General features: G+C 46.9%; 1 protein-coding gene across 3 annotated transcripts in view; it reads right to left on the bottom strand.

Annotated features, from left to right (window-relative positions):
* IL21R (interleukin 21 receptor) overlaps window positions 1-7,766 on the bottom strand; it is a 44,905-nt gene extending 37,139 nt beyond the window's left edge. For 2 of the 3 annotated variants that reach the window (XM_054242721.2, XM_054242722.2), the window contains exon 1: window positions 1,338-1,555. In XM_054242721.2, coding sequence (XP_054098696.2) covers window positions 1,338-1,423 — 86 coding nt within the window. In that variant the 5' untranslated portion in view covers window positions 1,424-1,555. Of the gene's footprint in view, window positions 1-1,337; window positions 1,556-7,338 lie in introns of those variants that run through there. The other variant, XM_035267238.3, reaches the window with a different exon arrangement.
* Between the last annotated feature and the right edge of the window lie 8,074 nt (window positions 7,767-15,840).

The raw sequence follows: 15,840 nt of genomic DNA, 5'->3' as shown, positions 1-15,840 counted from the left end.
ACTATGTTCATGGATAAGGAAAATTTAATATTTTAAGGATATTAGTTCCCTCCAAATTGAAATAAATATTAATAAAATCCAAAATTTCAAAGAAAAAATATCCCCAGCAAGATTTTCTTTGGTGGAAATTGATGAGGTAGTTCTAAAATTTATATAGAAATACAAAGGACTGAAAATAGTTTAGAAAATTTTGAAGAAGAATGTCAAGATTTATTAAGTAATTTAGAAAGTGTGGCATTGTTGCAAGGAAAAGCAAACTAACCAATAGAAAAGAATAGAAACAATAGGGATAAACTCATGTATTCAACCACTTGATTTTCAGTAATTCACCAGTGCAAGCCAGTAGACAGAAAACATGGTATTTTTCTTAAATGATGGTAGATTAATTGAATATTGATATGGAAAAAATAAACCTTGACCCCTGACTGACACCATACAGAAAAATAACTACAGATAGACTGTAGACCTAAATTTGGAAGGTAAAACAACATATTATCTAGAAAAAAAATCAGATAATATTTTTATCACCTTATTGCAGCTAACACTTCTTAACACACTGAAAGCTCTGGCCATAAAGAAAGACTGATAAACTTCATTAAAATTAAGAATTTTTGTTACTCCAAAGTTTCCATTAAGAAAATTAAAAAGAAACTGAAAGGGGAAGAGGGAAAGAATTATATATATATAATATTTATTATAAATTTACATATATATCTAAATTTATATGTAAAATATAAATATACAATGTTTTACTTATAAAAATAAATCTATAAATCTATATATATATACACACACGAGAGAGAGAGAGAGATAAACACAAACGTTCTGGCAAGTGTGTAAATTGACACAACCACTATGGAAAATTTCTGCTAAGCAGAGATTCAACATTTCTGTTTCCAAGTTATATAACCAAAGAGAAATGCAACCGTATGTGCACAAGCAGACATGTCCCAGCCTGTTCATAGCAGCATTATTTACAACCTCCCTACATTGGAAAGAACCCAAGTTCTTGGTTTCCCTGTATCTTTTTTCTGTCACATGATTGAGTAATGGGGTCCGTCTAGTTCCTCAAGTCTGCCATTCTCTCCAATGGGACCCAGGTGGGGACACGGGGCTGAAAGTGAAAGGTGGGGAGTGTGGTAAAAGTAAAATGACCCTCTTTCCCATAGGGATCACAAAGAAATGAAGTGCGTGAAGAGGGACTCCCCAGAAGTGCCAGGAACAGGAGCCAACAGGTCACCAGAAGAGGAAGTGTTAAGGCCGAGGGACTTCCCGAGGGGGAACACAGAAGAAAGAATGCCTAAGGTTATCCCGGGTCTGCAAGGACTTCTGCCTACCTGCTCTCCTGCTGGTCCTCCTCTCTGACCTTCCTGCTATAGCTATAGAGCTGTGATTCCTCCAACTCCATTCTCACTCCAACCATGTCATTCCATGGCTCTCTGTCGTCCACAAGAGAAAACTTCAAATTCCTTGTCTGGTATTCAAAGCATTTCAGGATCTAGCTCCCTGTATTCATCCTGGGTCAGGCTCATCAGACCAGACAGCCTCACCAACATGACCGATTCACTTGGTTTCTACACCTGTGCACATGCTGTTTTAGCCACTGGAACTCTCTGCCCTTTTTGGCTATCAGCCTCCTACTCAGTCTTCAAAATTCCATTCAAATGGCAGCTCCTCTGTCAATCTTTGACCTCTCCAAAGAGCATGAGTCACTCCTTCCTCTGGGGTCCACCCTCCACATAGCACACAGCTCACGGTGTTTTCATCTGCATTCTGGGCACCATCTAGGCAGGAACAGTATGTCTGTTGGTTACCGCTAAATCCCCAGTGACTAACCAGTGTCTAACACACAGTGGGTGCTCAAAACATTTGCTACACGAGTGACTAAATGAAAGAAAATGCTTTCTGTGGGAACGACTTGTGAACAAACATTACCCTCAGTGTTAAAACCTATGTAGACTTGTAGACTGTACACTCCTAGGTTAAATTTTACCCTTTTTGACGGCTTTTTCTGGAGGTCAGGGGATTGAGAGCCTTGTGTATTTGGTGAGGATAAAGGTTTTGTTGTTGTTGTGCTTTGTTTTTGTTTTTGTTTTCGAGATGGGGTCTTGTTCTGTTGCACAGACTAGAGTGCCGTGATGCGATCTCAGCTCACTGCAACCTCCACCTCCTGGGTTCAAGTGAGTCTCCTACCTTAGCCTCCCATATAACTGGATTACAGGCTTGGGACACCACGCCTGGCTAATTTTGTATTTTTAGTAGAGACAGGGTTTCACCATGTTGCTCAGGCTGGTCACGAACTCCTGACCTTAGGTGATCTGCCCGCCTCTGCCTCCCAAAATGCTGGAATTACAGGTGTGAGGCAATGCTCCCGGCTGAGGATAAAAGTTTTAATGCTTCAACCTTTTTTTCCTATGCCAGGGCCTTTGCACACGCCATTCCCTCTGCCTAGAATGCTTTTTCCCCAGCCTCCTTTCTCATCCTCAGGTTTCAGGTTCTGTGTTGCCTCTCCAAAGAGGCCATCCCCCGTCTGAACTGGGTCTACGCCAGTAGATCTCTGTACCCACATCCCCTAGTTTGTCTCCTTCATAGCAAATGTAATATGAGCAATAGTTTTGTAAATGTCTCTATGTATGTGTTTATAATTTGTTTCTGTACTGAAGCATAAGCTCCCAGAGGTTGGGTAATTGACCTGCTTTGTTCAGCACAGTAGCCCTAGTGCAGAGAAGGGGACCCGGAACACAGTAGTTGCTCAATAAGTAGCTGAAGGGGGCTGAAGAACAATGGTGAATGAATAAATGAAAATGAATGAATGAATGAATGGGGCTAAGGATTGAGGCAGCCCCTGAGAGGTCCTGATTTCCTCATCAGCTTCCTCACTCTCCCCCACAACCCCACCTCAGGCAACACCCTCCTTTCCAGGAGTGTGAATAATCACGACTAATGTCATCAGATTAGTAAAAAAGAACTTTCAAAGAAGGACAGTGGGCTGCCCAGGGTCACACAGCGAGCTCTCATCTCAATGAGTTCTCCGGCTGGGGAAGAACCAGCCAGGTGCTCCTGGATCGGAAGACTATCACTCACCCACAGTGGGAACTCGGCTGTATCTCTGCCTTTCTCTGAGCCTCAGCTTTCCTCATCTGTGGAATGGGGGCAGCAGGCTTAGCCTGGCTGAGAAGTGTGAGGCAGGGAAGCGTGGTTAGAGTTAGGGGTGTGGTTAGGGTTAGTTGCTTTTATCTTTTTTTTTTTTTGTGCCAATGGCAAGGGGTAGGTTATGGGTGTCTGAAGACAGGTATGTTGGGGACCTCAGGCTTACCGCTTAATCAGTAGAAGCTGAAGGTGAGAGGAAGGGCCTTCCCCCTCCCCAGCTCATGCAAGCTTTGAGGCTGTGTGACCTCTCAGCCTATCTCTCTCTGCTTGCCAGGCAGTAAATATTAGCTCCAGCAATCTTTCCCTCCTGGCACTTCTTCCAGCCTGTGCAACCTCTCCTAGCTGAGGAGCACGAAATCCCAGTCCCAGCCCCTGCAGTCCCCACTCCCCATGTCTGCTGCCTGTGCAATCTCGATCTCCCTGCAAGCCCTGTCATCCCGTGCAGCCTTGCCCAAACCTTGCAACCTCTCAGCCTCTGCAGCCAGATCTCACTCCAGCTCCCTTTCCTCCAGCCCAGGAGGGGCTGGGTGTAGAGCAGCGGAAGGGGGCTTTGATGTGTGACAGCTAGAGGCCATGAGGTGGGGGCGGGGCTGGCCACCCACCCTCTCTCACCCCTCAGTTCCCAGCAGCCCTGTCCACCTGCCCTGGCCCTGGCCATAAAGGACTGGTGTTACTGATTCATTCTGGGGAAAGCTGGCAAGCCCTCGTCCTAGTCAAGCCCACTTGGCAGATGAAGAAAAGAAGGCCCAGAAAGGCATAGGGCCTTGTCATGTTCACACAGCGAGTGACAGCCTAGGCCTGAGCTGGGAGCTGGGTTGGGGCACTTGCCCCACTTCCCTAGGGACAGTTCGGGGTGAGGGGTGGAGGTGGCCAGATCCTTCCTGGGGGCTGCAGAGACCAGCAGTCTGGGTTCCAGACACAGATGTCCTGGGCAGTCGGAGGCCCTCCATGGGGCCCCTGACCCCCAGCCTGGGGAATATTCTCAGGTTGGTACAGAAGTTCCAAATTTACTCAGAGGTCTCATTTGAGCTGTCATGAAAAGTCCCTTTGGCCTGGGGCCAGGGCAGAGAGCGGGGGTGGTGGCACCTGCGAGCCAGGGGTGGGGGTGAGTTCCTCCCATTGCCCCTCCCCCTCCCCCTCACTTGTCCCAGGACTCTAGAGGGCAAGTAAGGAGGGCATGTGAGGAAGAGGAGCGAGGGCAGGAAGACCCTCTTTCTGGAGGAAGCACCTGTTCCTCTCTCTTCACTGCTTCCTTCTAGACAGTTCCCTGAGTGACCCTAGAAAATCCCCACCCGCTCTGCACCTCAGTTTCCCCATCTGTAAAAGGGGAAAGCAGAATCATCATAAGAGCTCTCATTTATTGAGGTCTGGTATATGCTAATATGTCCGATATTTATGATTTTTATTTTGTTAACTGTATTTTCATAGCTAAAAGCAAAGAGCTTTTAAATATTTAAAGTAAAACATAGGCCAGTAACAGTGGCTCATGCCTGTAATTCCAGCACTTTGGGACGATGAGGTGGGCAAATCACTTGATCCCAGGACCAGCCTGACCAACATGGTGAAACCTCATCTCTACTAAAAATACAAAAATTAGCCGGGTGTGGTGGCGGGTGCCTGTAGTCCCAGCTACTCTGGAGGCTGAGGCAGGAGAATTGCTTGAATCTGGGAGGTGGAGGCCCCTCACTCTTTCACCCTACTTCAGCCTGGGTGAAAGAGTGAGACTCTGTCTCAAAAATTTTTTTTTGAAAAAGTAGAACATAATAGCAGCCACTTCTCACGGGCCATCTGTGCCCAGCTCTTTTGCCTTCGTCGTTGCACTGGCTTTTTCTCTCTTTGCACCCCGGAGCTTCAGGACCTGCGGAGGTGCCTGGACCTTTGCAGATATTCAACAAGAACAGGCCGATGAAGACCTGTGCCTGTCCCCATGGAAACAGACCTAAGACAGTCGTCCTTACTCCTAGTCCCACTCTTACAGGTACAGCAACTGAGCTTCAGAGAGGGCAAGTGGCTTCCGCAAGGTCACACAGGTACTAAGTGGTGGAGCTGGGACTTGAACCCAGCTCTGACCAGTTCCACAGCTCAAAGTCACAAGGGGTGGTGTGCTTGGAAGTCAGGTCCAGTGCCCCCACCTGACCATGGGGACCCCTTCCCTGTTGTGTAAAGAAGGGCCCTGTGTCTGCCTGTGAGGATGCTGAAGGCGCTAGCTCCCCTCTCTGGCTGTGGAAGGAACGGATACCCCTCCTTTCTTTCATTCATTTATTTATCAGGCTCCCAGGAGGTCCTAATGCTGCAAAGAAGGAGGTTCTTCCCAGAGCTTCTGGTGACCGGCTTTTTCTTGAATAGGCCTCCTCCTTCGGCATCCACCACCAACTCTGCTGCCCACAAGCCCCTACAGGCTCTACCCCCTGCCTCCCTGCTCCTTCTCCTGGCCTGAAGCCAGCATCGCTGGGCAGCAGGGAGCCTGCAGTCTGAGCTCAGGACTGTCTTTGTCTTGCTCTCCCACCTCTCCTGGGCCTGGATTCTGGCCACCTCCTATCACAAGGGCTCTTAGCTACCTCCACGGCGGGACTGTGTAAGGATCCGGACAGCCTGCTGGCAGTGGAGCAGGCAAGGTAGGGGCATTGCGGAACCCACAGTGGGGAGTGGGGGAGCAGGACCTCTCCCCTGGGGGCTGCCTGTCCCGTGGGAATGAATGCCCAGCCATCCCCATCCAATGCTGCTTCTCAGAAGCCACCCAGAACCATCAGTCTTGTTTACATGCTATTCTATCTAGCAGGTGGTGGCCTTCTTGTCCTACAGACTGGCATCCGATCCCAGCTCCATGTCATCCAATCACAGTTAACCTGGGGCAAGGTTGTCCCCACTAAGCCTCACTCTCCTTATCTGTGAAATGGGCTGAATGACGCTACCCACTTCACCTGGTGAGGACTATGGGAGACCCTTAAGTGCCTACATGGTGAGTTGGCACTGGGGGGGACAAGAGCCAGGTGGCTGGGGTAGGCGGGACCACAGCAGCCTGGGGGTGTCCCTCAATATGTCCCTCTTGGAGTCTGGCCCTTCCCCATGGGCTCAAGGCTCCTCATGCCACAAACTCCCTTCCCCAAAGGAAAAGGGCCAACTGGGAGCTCAGCTCTCACCCTGTTCTGCCCTGAAGACCCCACAGCCAGCCCCACAAGGGTGGAGCTACCTTGGTCCCCATTTCACAGGTAAGAAAACCAAGCCTTCTCGAGGCTGGAAGCAGAGAGACTTGCCCAACTTCGCTGAGTGAGAAAGGCGCATGGCCGGGTTGTGACCTGGCAGGTTTTCCCCCCACTCCGCCATGTGCTTCTGAAAGTCCCACTCTCCCCCCAGGGAGGCACAGATGTCCTCTCCACAGCGGCCTCCTGGTTTTGAAGCCTCCACACCTGGCCTTCTGCCTTCACTGAGCAGAGACGTCTTTCCGGCTGCAAGTCCTAAGTTCCCGCTCCCCAGGGCTCCTCCACCAGGAAAGTTTCCTCCTTTCCCATCCTTCGGGGCTCAGCCTCCACTGACCTCCCCACGCCCCTCTCCTCCACATGCACACTGGGTTAGCCTCTTACCATCTGATCCGTTCCCCGTGCTTCATGAGAAAGATCCAGCGACAGCTCATGGGGTTACCTGGTTTGACTGCCCACCCTGCTACAGCCCGGTTGAGTACCCAGGGGAAAATCACTCTACCTCTCGCAGCCTCATTTGCTCATCTGTGAAATGGGCACAGCAGCCCTTGTTTTGAAGGACTGGGTGAAATCAAGATGGTAAAACACAGAAACTGGCACAGAATGGGTCCCATCAGGCTCTGCACCCAAGCCCATCACCACCCGACTCAGCTGCCCAGAATCAGGTGATTGACATACTGTTTGGCCCGAAACTGGCTCTCCTTCCCCTACCCCCTGCCTTTTGGAGGCCAGTTTTCAAGACAGGGGGTCATCTCAGCCACACCCCTGCAGCTAGGCCCCCGGCATCCTAAGCTGTGCTGAACAGGAGACCCCAGCCTCAATTCTGCCCAGCCTCACTGCATGAACTTTCTTTGCCTCAGTGTCCCCAATTGTGCCTTGGGCGTGTCTTCCAAGGCCTCCCACCGTGATGCTAGATGCAGCAGGCAGGGAACTGTCCCTCCTGGGCAGAGAAGGCACCCTGGTCCCAGCGGAGAACCAGGGCTGGAATTACCTTCTGTTTCAGCGTCCTTCTCACAAGTCCATTCCGTGTGCTGGGGGCAATCTGACGGACTTCTCGGGGTGGCAGCTGGGTTCAGCGTAGGGGTGACAGATGAGGGTCTGAGAAAGCAGGCAGGGGCCGGGGGTGAGAATCCACACCCAGCCCGAGTCACCAATCAGGCTGTCATAAGACCTGTCGCTCCGATGACGGGCAGCTGGGCCTCCAGGCAGGTGTCCCACAGAGCAGCAGACAGAGGAAGGAGACGGGAAGCAGGTACTAGGCGGCCTCGGCAGGGATGCACGACACAGCTGCGTGACTGTCAACCACACTCAGGGAGAGGCAGGCAGATGGTCAGACGCCGAACTTATGGTCACTCAGCAGAGAGACGCCAGTGGGTCTGTTCGAGGCCACTGGCTGCCACCCAGCCGCGTGTGCAGAGTGGGGAGGAAGAGGAGGATGTGGTGAGCTGCTCTCTGCCGGCCCCGCCCACCCCGCCCACCCGCAGCTGGGCCCTTGGGGAGGGAGTGAGAAGGAGATGGGGGGGGGGTCCTGGCCCCACAGCAGGCACCCGCTGTCACCAAAGGTCACCTGCAAAGAAGACATTTGGGGCCATCGGGTGACACTTGCCTCTTGGAGACCTGTGACCTCATCCCCCCAGGCTTCTCCGTCATGACTCATGAGGCAGGCAGAGCCTCCTGGAGCCACCACATAGCGCAGATGTGGAAACCGAGATCAGAGGGGTGAAGAGGTGGCACAGTTTGGCCTGTGGACCCAGAGTCCTCAGTGGCCGAATCCAACCCCTCAGCACAGAGAGAAGAACCAGAGCCTTGCCCCAGGTCCCACAGATGTCCTTTTCCAGACTTTGCAAACCAGTCTATTTCTCATTCCCGAGCCTCTTCTGCCTAGTGGTGGGCTGAGCTTGGGACCCTCTGCTCTGGCTTGACCCCCATCCCTCTCTGTCTCCATTTCCTTTGGATCCAGCCTCCTGCTGCAGAGCGCCAGGGAGCAAGACCCCTTGGGCATGTCACATCATCTCTCAGTCCCTCACTTTGCCCATCTGTCAAATGGGAGTGCTAGCTATGAAGAAGAAAGCAGTCATCAACCCATGGAAACGCAAGAAGAAAATAGAGAAAAGAAATTCTCAAGAGTTTTTTCATCTTGCTAACAAGCCAGAAGAACATGAGAGGGTTGGATGTTTCTGGAAGACATTTAAGAAGCCAGGGGACAAAACTGAACAAGCTCAATGCCTAGCAGTTCCAAAAGAAAGAAAGCAAGAGAATTGCTACCACCACCACCGCCACCACTGCCATCACCGCCATCCTGAATTACTTCGGTGCCTACATGATCTTACCTTATCCCACAAAGTGTGGGGCAGACAAAATTCATCCCATTTTACAGATGGAGAGACTGAGGCCCAGAGGAGTGAAACATCACACAAGCCAAGAATTAGAGCTGGGATTTGAACCTGGTTGTAATTGATTCCTAAGCTCATATCAAGCTGTGAAAATAGTGCCATACCAGGATGAAATGTCCCATGGTGGGGGGAGGCCATTTTGTGCTGTTTTGATAACAAGGTCAGCTTGTTGAGAGCAACTTCTGACAAGTGTGATGTGTCATATTGTTTGCTGAGAGCAGCAGCAAGGAAAACCTAGTCAGCCCCAAAACAGACAATTGCTCAAAGCGTTATAAAACAGTAACCAATATGAGTATGTCTCACACCAGATGAATTAGTTCTTTAAACATAGGATATGCGACTCTTTCCTTTGTTCCCTCGTAGAGAGCGCTTTAGTGAATACACACTAGCTGCCTGCTTAGTTTACCTTTGACCAATGAAGAACACAGAGCATCTGCTTGTAAAACTTGTCACTGGAAAGTAAAGAATAAATACAGGGGTCAGAGTGTGCTTTGGGCTCTCAGCTGGGAATGCTGTGAGACCCCGATAACCCACCTTTTACTTTATATCTCTGTGTCTGTTTCTTAATTCCTTCAGTGCCGCCTGGGTTGGGGTCTCCATGGTTGAGCTAGTCTTGGCATCAGCTCAGATGCACTTGGTAGCTCTCCCAGCTGACTCATTTTTGGGAATTAGCTTGCTGCTGACCTTCATGACAGCTCCACAGAAAAAAGAGAAAGCGCCTTGCTATTCTTTATTGTTTTTTTCTAGCTGTTTTTGAGGAACTTGGTACAAATTCCCCTGGGGTTGATTCAAAGGATCGTGGCCCTATAGAGCTTCTCTTCCCGGTCACCAAAATATTTCGTGTTCTCTGGAGAACGAATCTTGGGAAGATGCCAGCTTTTGTTTTTCTTTCTCTTGATCTTCAGGGTGAATTCTCTGATAACATGCACTGAAATCTGTGGTGGATGAAAGATCAGGAGAAGAGACAGGGAAAAGAGCTAATATTTGCTGAGAGCTCGCCATGTGCCAGGGTTTTAAGGACTTTAAAGATGCATCTTCTCATCTAAACCTCAGAAATACTCAAGAAGACTGTGTGCAGTGGTGCACACTTATAATTCCAGCATTTTGAGGGGCCGAAGTGGGAGGATCGCTTGAGGCTGGGGTTCAAGACCAGTCTGGGCAACAAAGAAAGACCCTGTCTCTACAAAAAAATTAAAAAATTAAACAGTCATGGTGGTACATGCCTGTAGTCCCAGCTACTCTGGAGGCTCAGGTGGGAGGATCACTTGAGCCAAGGACTTTGAGGCTGCAGTGAGCTATGACTGCAGTGCTGCACTCCAGCCTGGGCAACACAGCAAGACCCTTCTCCAAAAATAAATTCCTCAAAATGAAAAAGAATGAGTCTAGAAGATAGCTATCATCATCATCATTGTCCCTGTTTTACAGATAAGGAAACCGAGGCTCAGAGAGGTTAAGTGACTTGACCAAGGTTACACAGCTGATGAGTGGCGGAGTTGGGGTCTGAACGCAGTCATTTGGGCTCCAGAGCCCATACTCTTGTTAACTCACTACACTGTTCCTGGATGTGTATTAATACAAAGATATTTAATTTCTCCTCCCTCCCTGCTGCCTGCCTTCCTTCCTTACCTACCTTCTCTCTACCCACCCACCTACCTATTCACCTACTCATTCTTCTCTGCACCCACCCAGCCATTTCTTGCTTCCTCCCCCTAATATTTATTGAGCAGGCTCAGAGGGGTTAAGTAGCTAGTCCAAGGTCACACAGCTTAGCTACGTCCTAGGGATAGCCCACAGAAATACACACACAGTGACAGCCCCCATGGGAGCCTATATTCTAGTGGGGAGAGACAGGCAAAAAGAAGTAACAGACAAACTCAATGCAAACTGTACTAAATGTCATAGGAAACCAATGAGAGATCAAGGTTGTGACATTTGGGGGTAGACCAGGTGACAAGAAGAGACCGGCCATGGGGAGAACCTTTCAGGCAGAAGGATCCGTAAGTGCAAAGGCACTGAGGTAGGAAAGGATGTGGCTAGCTCCAGGAACTCGAGAACGGCATGGTGGAATACAGTGAGCAAATGCGCAAATAGAAGGTGAAGGCACCACGTGGGACCTCACAGATCAGGGTGAGCAAGGTAGATTGTTCCAAGGGAACACTGGACGGCTTCATCTTAGGAGTGGCTTAATCCAGTTTACATTTTAAACTCAAGCCCCTCACCAAATTGGGGAGTAGGTGGGATCAGCGGAGGTCATAGTCTCTTGGTGCTTAAAAAGTAGATGCTATTTGGAGCTGAATATTTACCAACTACCAGACCCATGTCACCATTGGGGTGAACATGAGTCCCCTCAAAAATAGATGTGTGGTCCCTTGAGGGTTCCTCTGGGTCTATAAATGTCTCAGAAGCAGGGCCCCTAACCCTGGAGGAGGGTGCAATAGAATCTCAGTGGCATTCCCATCATGCCTCAGTACCCATAGCTGGTCAGTGGAGGAAGTGGTCACATTTGCATTTCAGCCAAGGGGCCTCCTGGGAAAAATAATGGACACACCCCCTCCCTCAACCCATTTCCTCTTTTTTATTTTTAAGAGCTTTATTTAGCTATACTAACATAAACTTGAGCCACTGTAAGGGTACAGTCCAGTGATTTTTAGTGAACTTATTGAATTGTGCAATTACAACCACGATCCAATTTTAAAACAACCCCATCACCCCTCAAAGACTCCTCGCGCCTGCTTGGCGTCCATCTCCATTCCCATTCACAGCGGCACTCGTCTACTGTATGACTCTACTGTTTTTTCTTTTTCTTTTCTAGGCGTCTCCTATCAATACGTCGTCTTTCGTGTTTAGTTGATTTCACTCCGCATCGCATGTTTGCGGTTCAGCCCTGGTGCAGCATGCGTTGGCATGGCGAGTATCTAAAAATTCATGTTTAGGCCGGGTGTGGTGGCTCATGCCTGTAATCTCAGCACTTTGGGAGGACAAGGTGGGCAGATCACTTGAGGTCAGGAGTTCGAGACCAGCCTGAACAACGTGGTAAAAACTACGCCTCTACTAAAAATACAGTAATTTGCGTGGCGTGGTTGCACACGCCAATAGTCCCAGCTATGGGGGAGGCTGAGGCAGGAGAGTTGCCTGAACCCGGGAAGTGGAGGTTGCAGTGAGCAGAGACAGTGCCACTGCACTCCAGCCTGGGAGACAGAGCGAGACTCTGTCTCAAAAAATCAATCAACAAATGAATATATAAATAAATTTAAATAATAAATATTCATTTTTATTGCTGAAGAATATTACATTGCCTAGATATGCCACATCATTTATCCTTTCATGAGACAACGGGCACTTGGCATATGTCCACTTTTTCCTTTATGACGAGCAAACATGCTGTGAACGCTTGCAGATAAGTCTTTGTGTAGACATGGGTTTTCAGATCTTTCGGATGTATACCCAGGAGTAAACTTCTTGGGTTATATGGTCATTCTAAGTTTAACTTATTAAGGAACTGACAAACTGTTTTTCACAGTGACTGCACTGTATTATATTCCCAGTAGAAAGGGAGAGAAATGTAGGAAGGTTCACATTTCTCTACGTCCCTGACAACATGCATTTTCTGTTGGTTTTTATTATAGCCATCATAGAGGATGTGAAGTGGTAGCTCATTGCGGTTTTGATTTGCATTTCCCTAATGGCTAATGATGTTAAGCATCTTTTCATGTGCTTGGTAGTCATTTGTATGTCTTCTTTGGAGGAATGTCTATTCAAGTCCCGCACCAAATTTTATTTTATTTTATTTTTGAGATGGAGTCTTGCTCTGTCTCCCAGATTGGAGTGCAGTGGTGCAATCTTGGCTCATTGAAACTTCTACCTCCTGGGTTTAGGTGATTCTCCTGCCTCAGCCTCCCAAGTAGCTGAGTTTACAGGCGTGTGCCACCACACCCAGCTAATTTTTGTGTTTTTAGGAGAGATCGGTTTTCACCATATTGACTAGGCTGGTCTCGAACTCTTGACCTCAGGCGGTGCACCTGCCTCAGCCTCCCAAAGTGCTGGGATTACAGGTGTGAACCACTGTGCCTGGCCCCTTGCCAATTTTTAAACTGGATTGCTCATCATTTTTTGTTGAGTTTTAAGAGTTCTTTATTTATTATGGAAACTCGCCTTTATCAGATATATGAGTTGCAAATATTTTTCCCATTCTGTGGCTGTCTTTTAACTTTTTTGACAGTGTGATTTAATGGAAAAATTTTTTTTAAATAAATTGACTATAGATTCATAGGTTTATTTCTGAACTCTATGTTCAGTCCCATTGATCTGTATGTCTATTCTTATGCCAGTATCATCACACTGTTTTGATTACTGTAGCTCTGCAGTAAGTTGTGGAGTTTGTTTGCTTGTTTTTTTGAGACGGAATTTTGTTCTTTTCCCCCAGGCTGGAGTGCAACAGTGCAATCTTGGCTCTGCAGTAAATTTTAAAAGTGGGAATTCGAGTCCTCCAACTTTTTTGTTTTTAAGGTTGTTTTGGTTATTCTGGCTCCCTTGAAATTTCATATGATTTTTGGGATTAGTTTTTCTGTTTTTAAAGAAAGGCCATTGGGACTTTGATAGGAATTGCATTAAATCTATAATTTGCTTTGAAGAGTACAATGTTAAATATTTCATTACGTTAACATAGAATTTTAAAAACTTTATTTAGGTCTTCTCTACTTTTTTCAGCAATATTTTATAGTTTTCAGTGTACAAATCTTGCACCTCCTTGGTTAAATTTATTCTTAAGTATTTTATTATGTCTGATGCTATTATAAATAGAATGCCCTTAATTTCCCGCTTGGATTGTTTATTGCTGCTATACACAAACACAATTCGTTTTTGTAGGTTGATCTTATATCCTGCCACTTTGCTGAATTTATTAGCTCTAATAATCTCTTTGCGGGTTCTTTAGAATTTTCCATATATGATCACATCATCTGCGAATAATAGTAGTTTTTACCCCCTTTTCGGTTTGAATGCCTTTTATTTCTTTTTCTTGCTGAATTGTTCTGGTTAAAACTTTCAGTACAGCCGAGCGTGGTGGCTCACGCCTGTAATCCCAGCACTTTGGGAGGCCAAGATGGGCGGATCATCTGAGATCAAGAGTTCGAGAGCAGCCTGACCAACGTGGAGAAACCCCATCTCTACTAAAAATACAAAATTAGCCAGGCGTGGTGGCTCATGCCTGTAATCCCAGCTACTCAGGAGGCTGAGGCAGGAGAGTAACTTGAACCCAGGAGGCAGAGGTTTCAGTGAGTGGAGATCATGCCACTGCACTCCAGCCTGGGCAACAAGAGTGAGACTCCATCTCAAAAAAAAACAAACAAACTTTGAGTACAATGTTGAATACCAGTGGTGAAAGTGGGCACCCCTGTTCTTGATCTTGGGGGGAGAGTTTTCAGACTTTCACTGATTGAGTGTGATGTTAGCTTGTTAGCTATGGGCCTGTCTCCCTCCCTCCCTTCCCTCCCTCCTTCCCTCCTTCCTTCCTTCCTGACAGACACTTGCTCTGTGGCCCAGGCTGGAGCGCAATGACAGGATCTCAGCTCACTGCAACTCCTGCCTCCTAGATTTAAGTGATTCTCCTGCCTCAGCCTCCCAAGTAGCTGGGATTACAGGTGCATGGCACCACAACTGGCTTATTTTTGTATTTTTAGTTGAGATGGGATTTTGCCACATTCGCCAGGCTGGTCTCAAACTCCTGACCTCGGGTGATCTGCCTGCCTTAGCCTCCCAAAGTGCTGGGATTATAGGCATGAGCCACCACTCCCGGTCCATACATGTTTTTTATCGTGTTGAGATAGTTATTTCTTATTCATAGTTTACTGAGTGTTTTTATCGTGAAAGGGTGTTAAATTTTGTCAAATGCTTTTCTGCATCAATTTAGATAATCATGTGGGTTTTCTTATTGTATTAATGTTGTGTATTCTATTGATTAATTTTCTTACATTGAACCACCCTTGCATTCCTGGGATAAATCCTGTTTGGTCATACTGTATAATCCTGTTAATGTGCTGTAGGACTTAGTTTGTTTGTATTTTTGTGAAATTTTATATTTATATTTATAGGGAATATTAGTCTGTAGTTTTATTTTCTTGTGGTTCTCTTGTCTAGATTTCTCTCTTGTTTTGTGGAAGAGTTTGAGAAGAATTGATGTTAATTCTTTTTTCAATGTTTAGCGGAATTCACCAGTGAAGCCATCTAACTCTGGACTTTGCTTCACTGGGAGGTTTTTTATTCAACTCTTTACTTGTTATATGTCGGTTAAGATTTTCTGTTTCTTCTTGAGTCAGTTTTGGTATTTTGTGTTACCAAACTTCAAAATTTAAGTCATCAACTATTATACAATGTTTCTAGAAATTTTTCTGTTTTATCGAGGTTATCTAATTTGTTGGCATACATTCACAGTCCTTTCTTAGGATTCTTATTTCTGTATGATTTGTAGTGATGTTCCCACTTCCATTTCTGATTTTAGTTATTTGTATTTTTTTTCTGTTGCTTAGTCCAACTAAAGCTTTGTCAATTTTGTCAACCTTTTTGAAGAAATAACTCTTGGTTTCTTTCATCTTCTCTACTGATTTTCTATTATTTGTTTGTTTCTACTTGAATCTTTATTATTTCTCTCCTTCTGCTACCTTTGGGTTTCTTTTTTTAGTTCCTTAAAAAGTAAAGTTAGGGTATGATTTGTGATCTTTCCTTTTTTTTTTTTTTTTGTTTTTTTTTTGAGACAGAGTCTCTCTCTATTGCCCAGGCTGGGGCTGGAGTGCAGTGGTGCGATCTCAGCTCACTTTGCCCTTTGCCTCCCAGGTTCAAGCAATTCTCCTGCCTCAGCCTCCCAAGTAGCTGGGACTACAAGTGCATGCCACCATGCCTGGCTAATTTTTTATGTTTTTAGTAGAGATGGGGCTTCACCAGGATGGTCTCAATTTCCTGACCTTGTGATCCACCCACCTTGGTCTCCCAAAGTGCTGAAATTACAGGTGTGAGCCACCACACCCAGCCTCTTATTTTTTTAATGAAAACGTGTACAGCTACACATTTTTCTCTTAGCACTGCTTTTGCTACATCCCATAATTCTG

The sequence above is a fragment of the Callithrix jacchus genome, chromosome 12 (assembly GCF_049354715.1).
Source record: "Callithrix jacchus isolate 240 chromosome 12, calJac240_pri, whole genome shotgun sequence".
Classification (NCBI taxonomy): domain Eukaryota; kingdom Metazoa; phylum Chordata; class Mammalia; order Primates; family Cebidae; genus Callithrix; species Callithrix jacchus.
The sequence above is the reverse complement of the archived record's forward strand: the minus strand, read 5'-3'. Positions and strand labels throughout refer to the sequence as shown.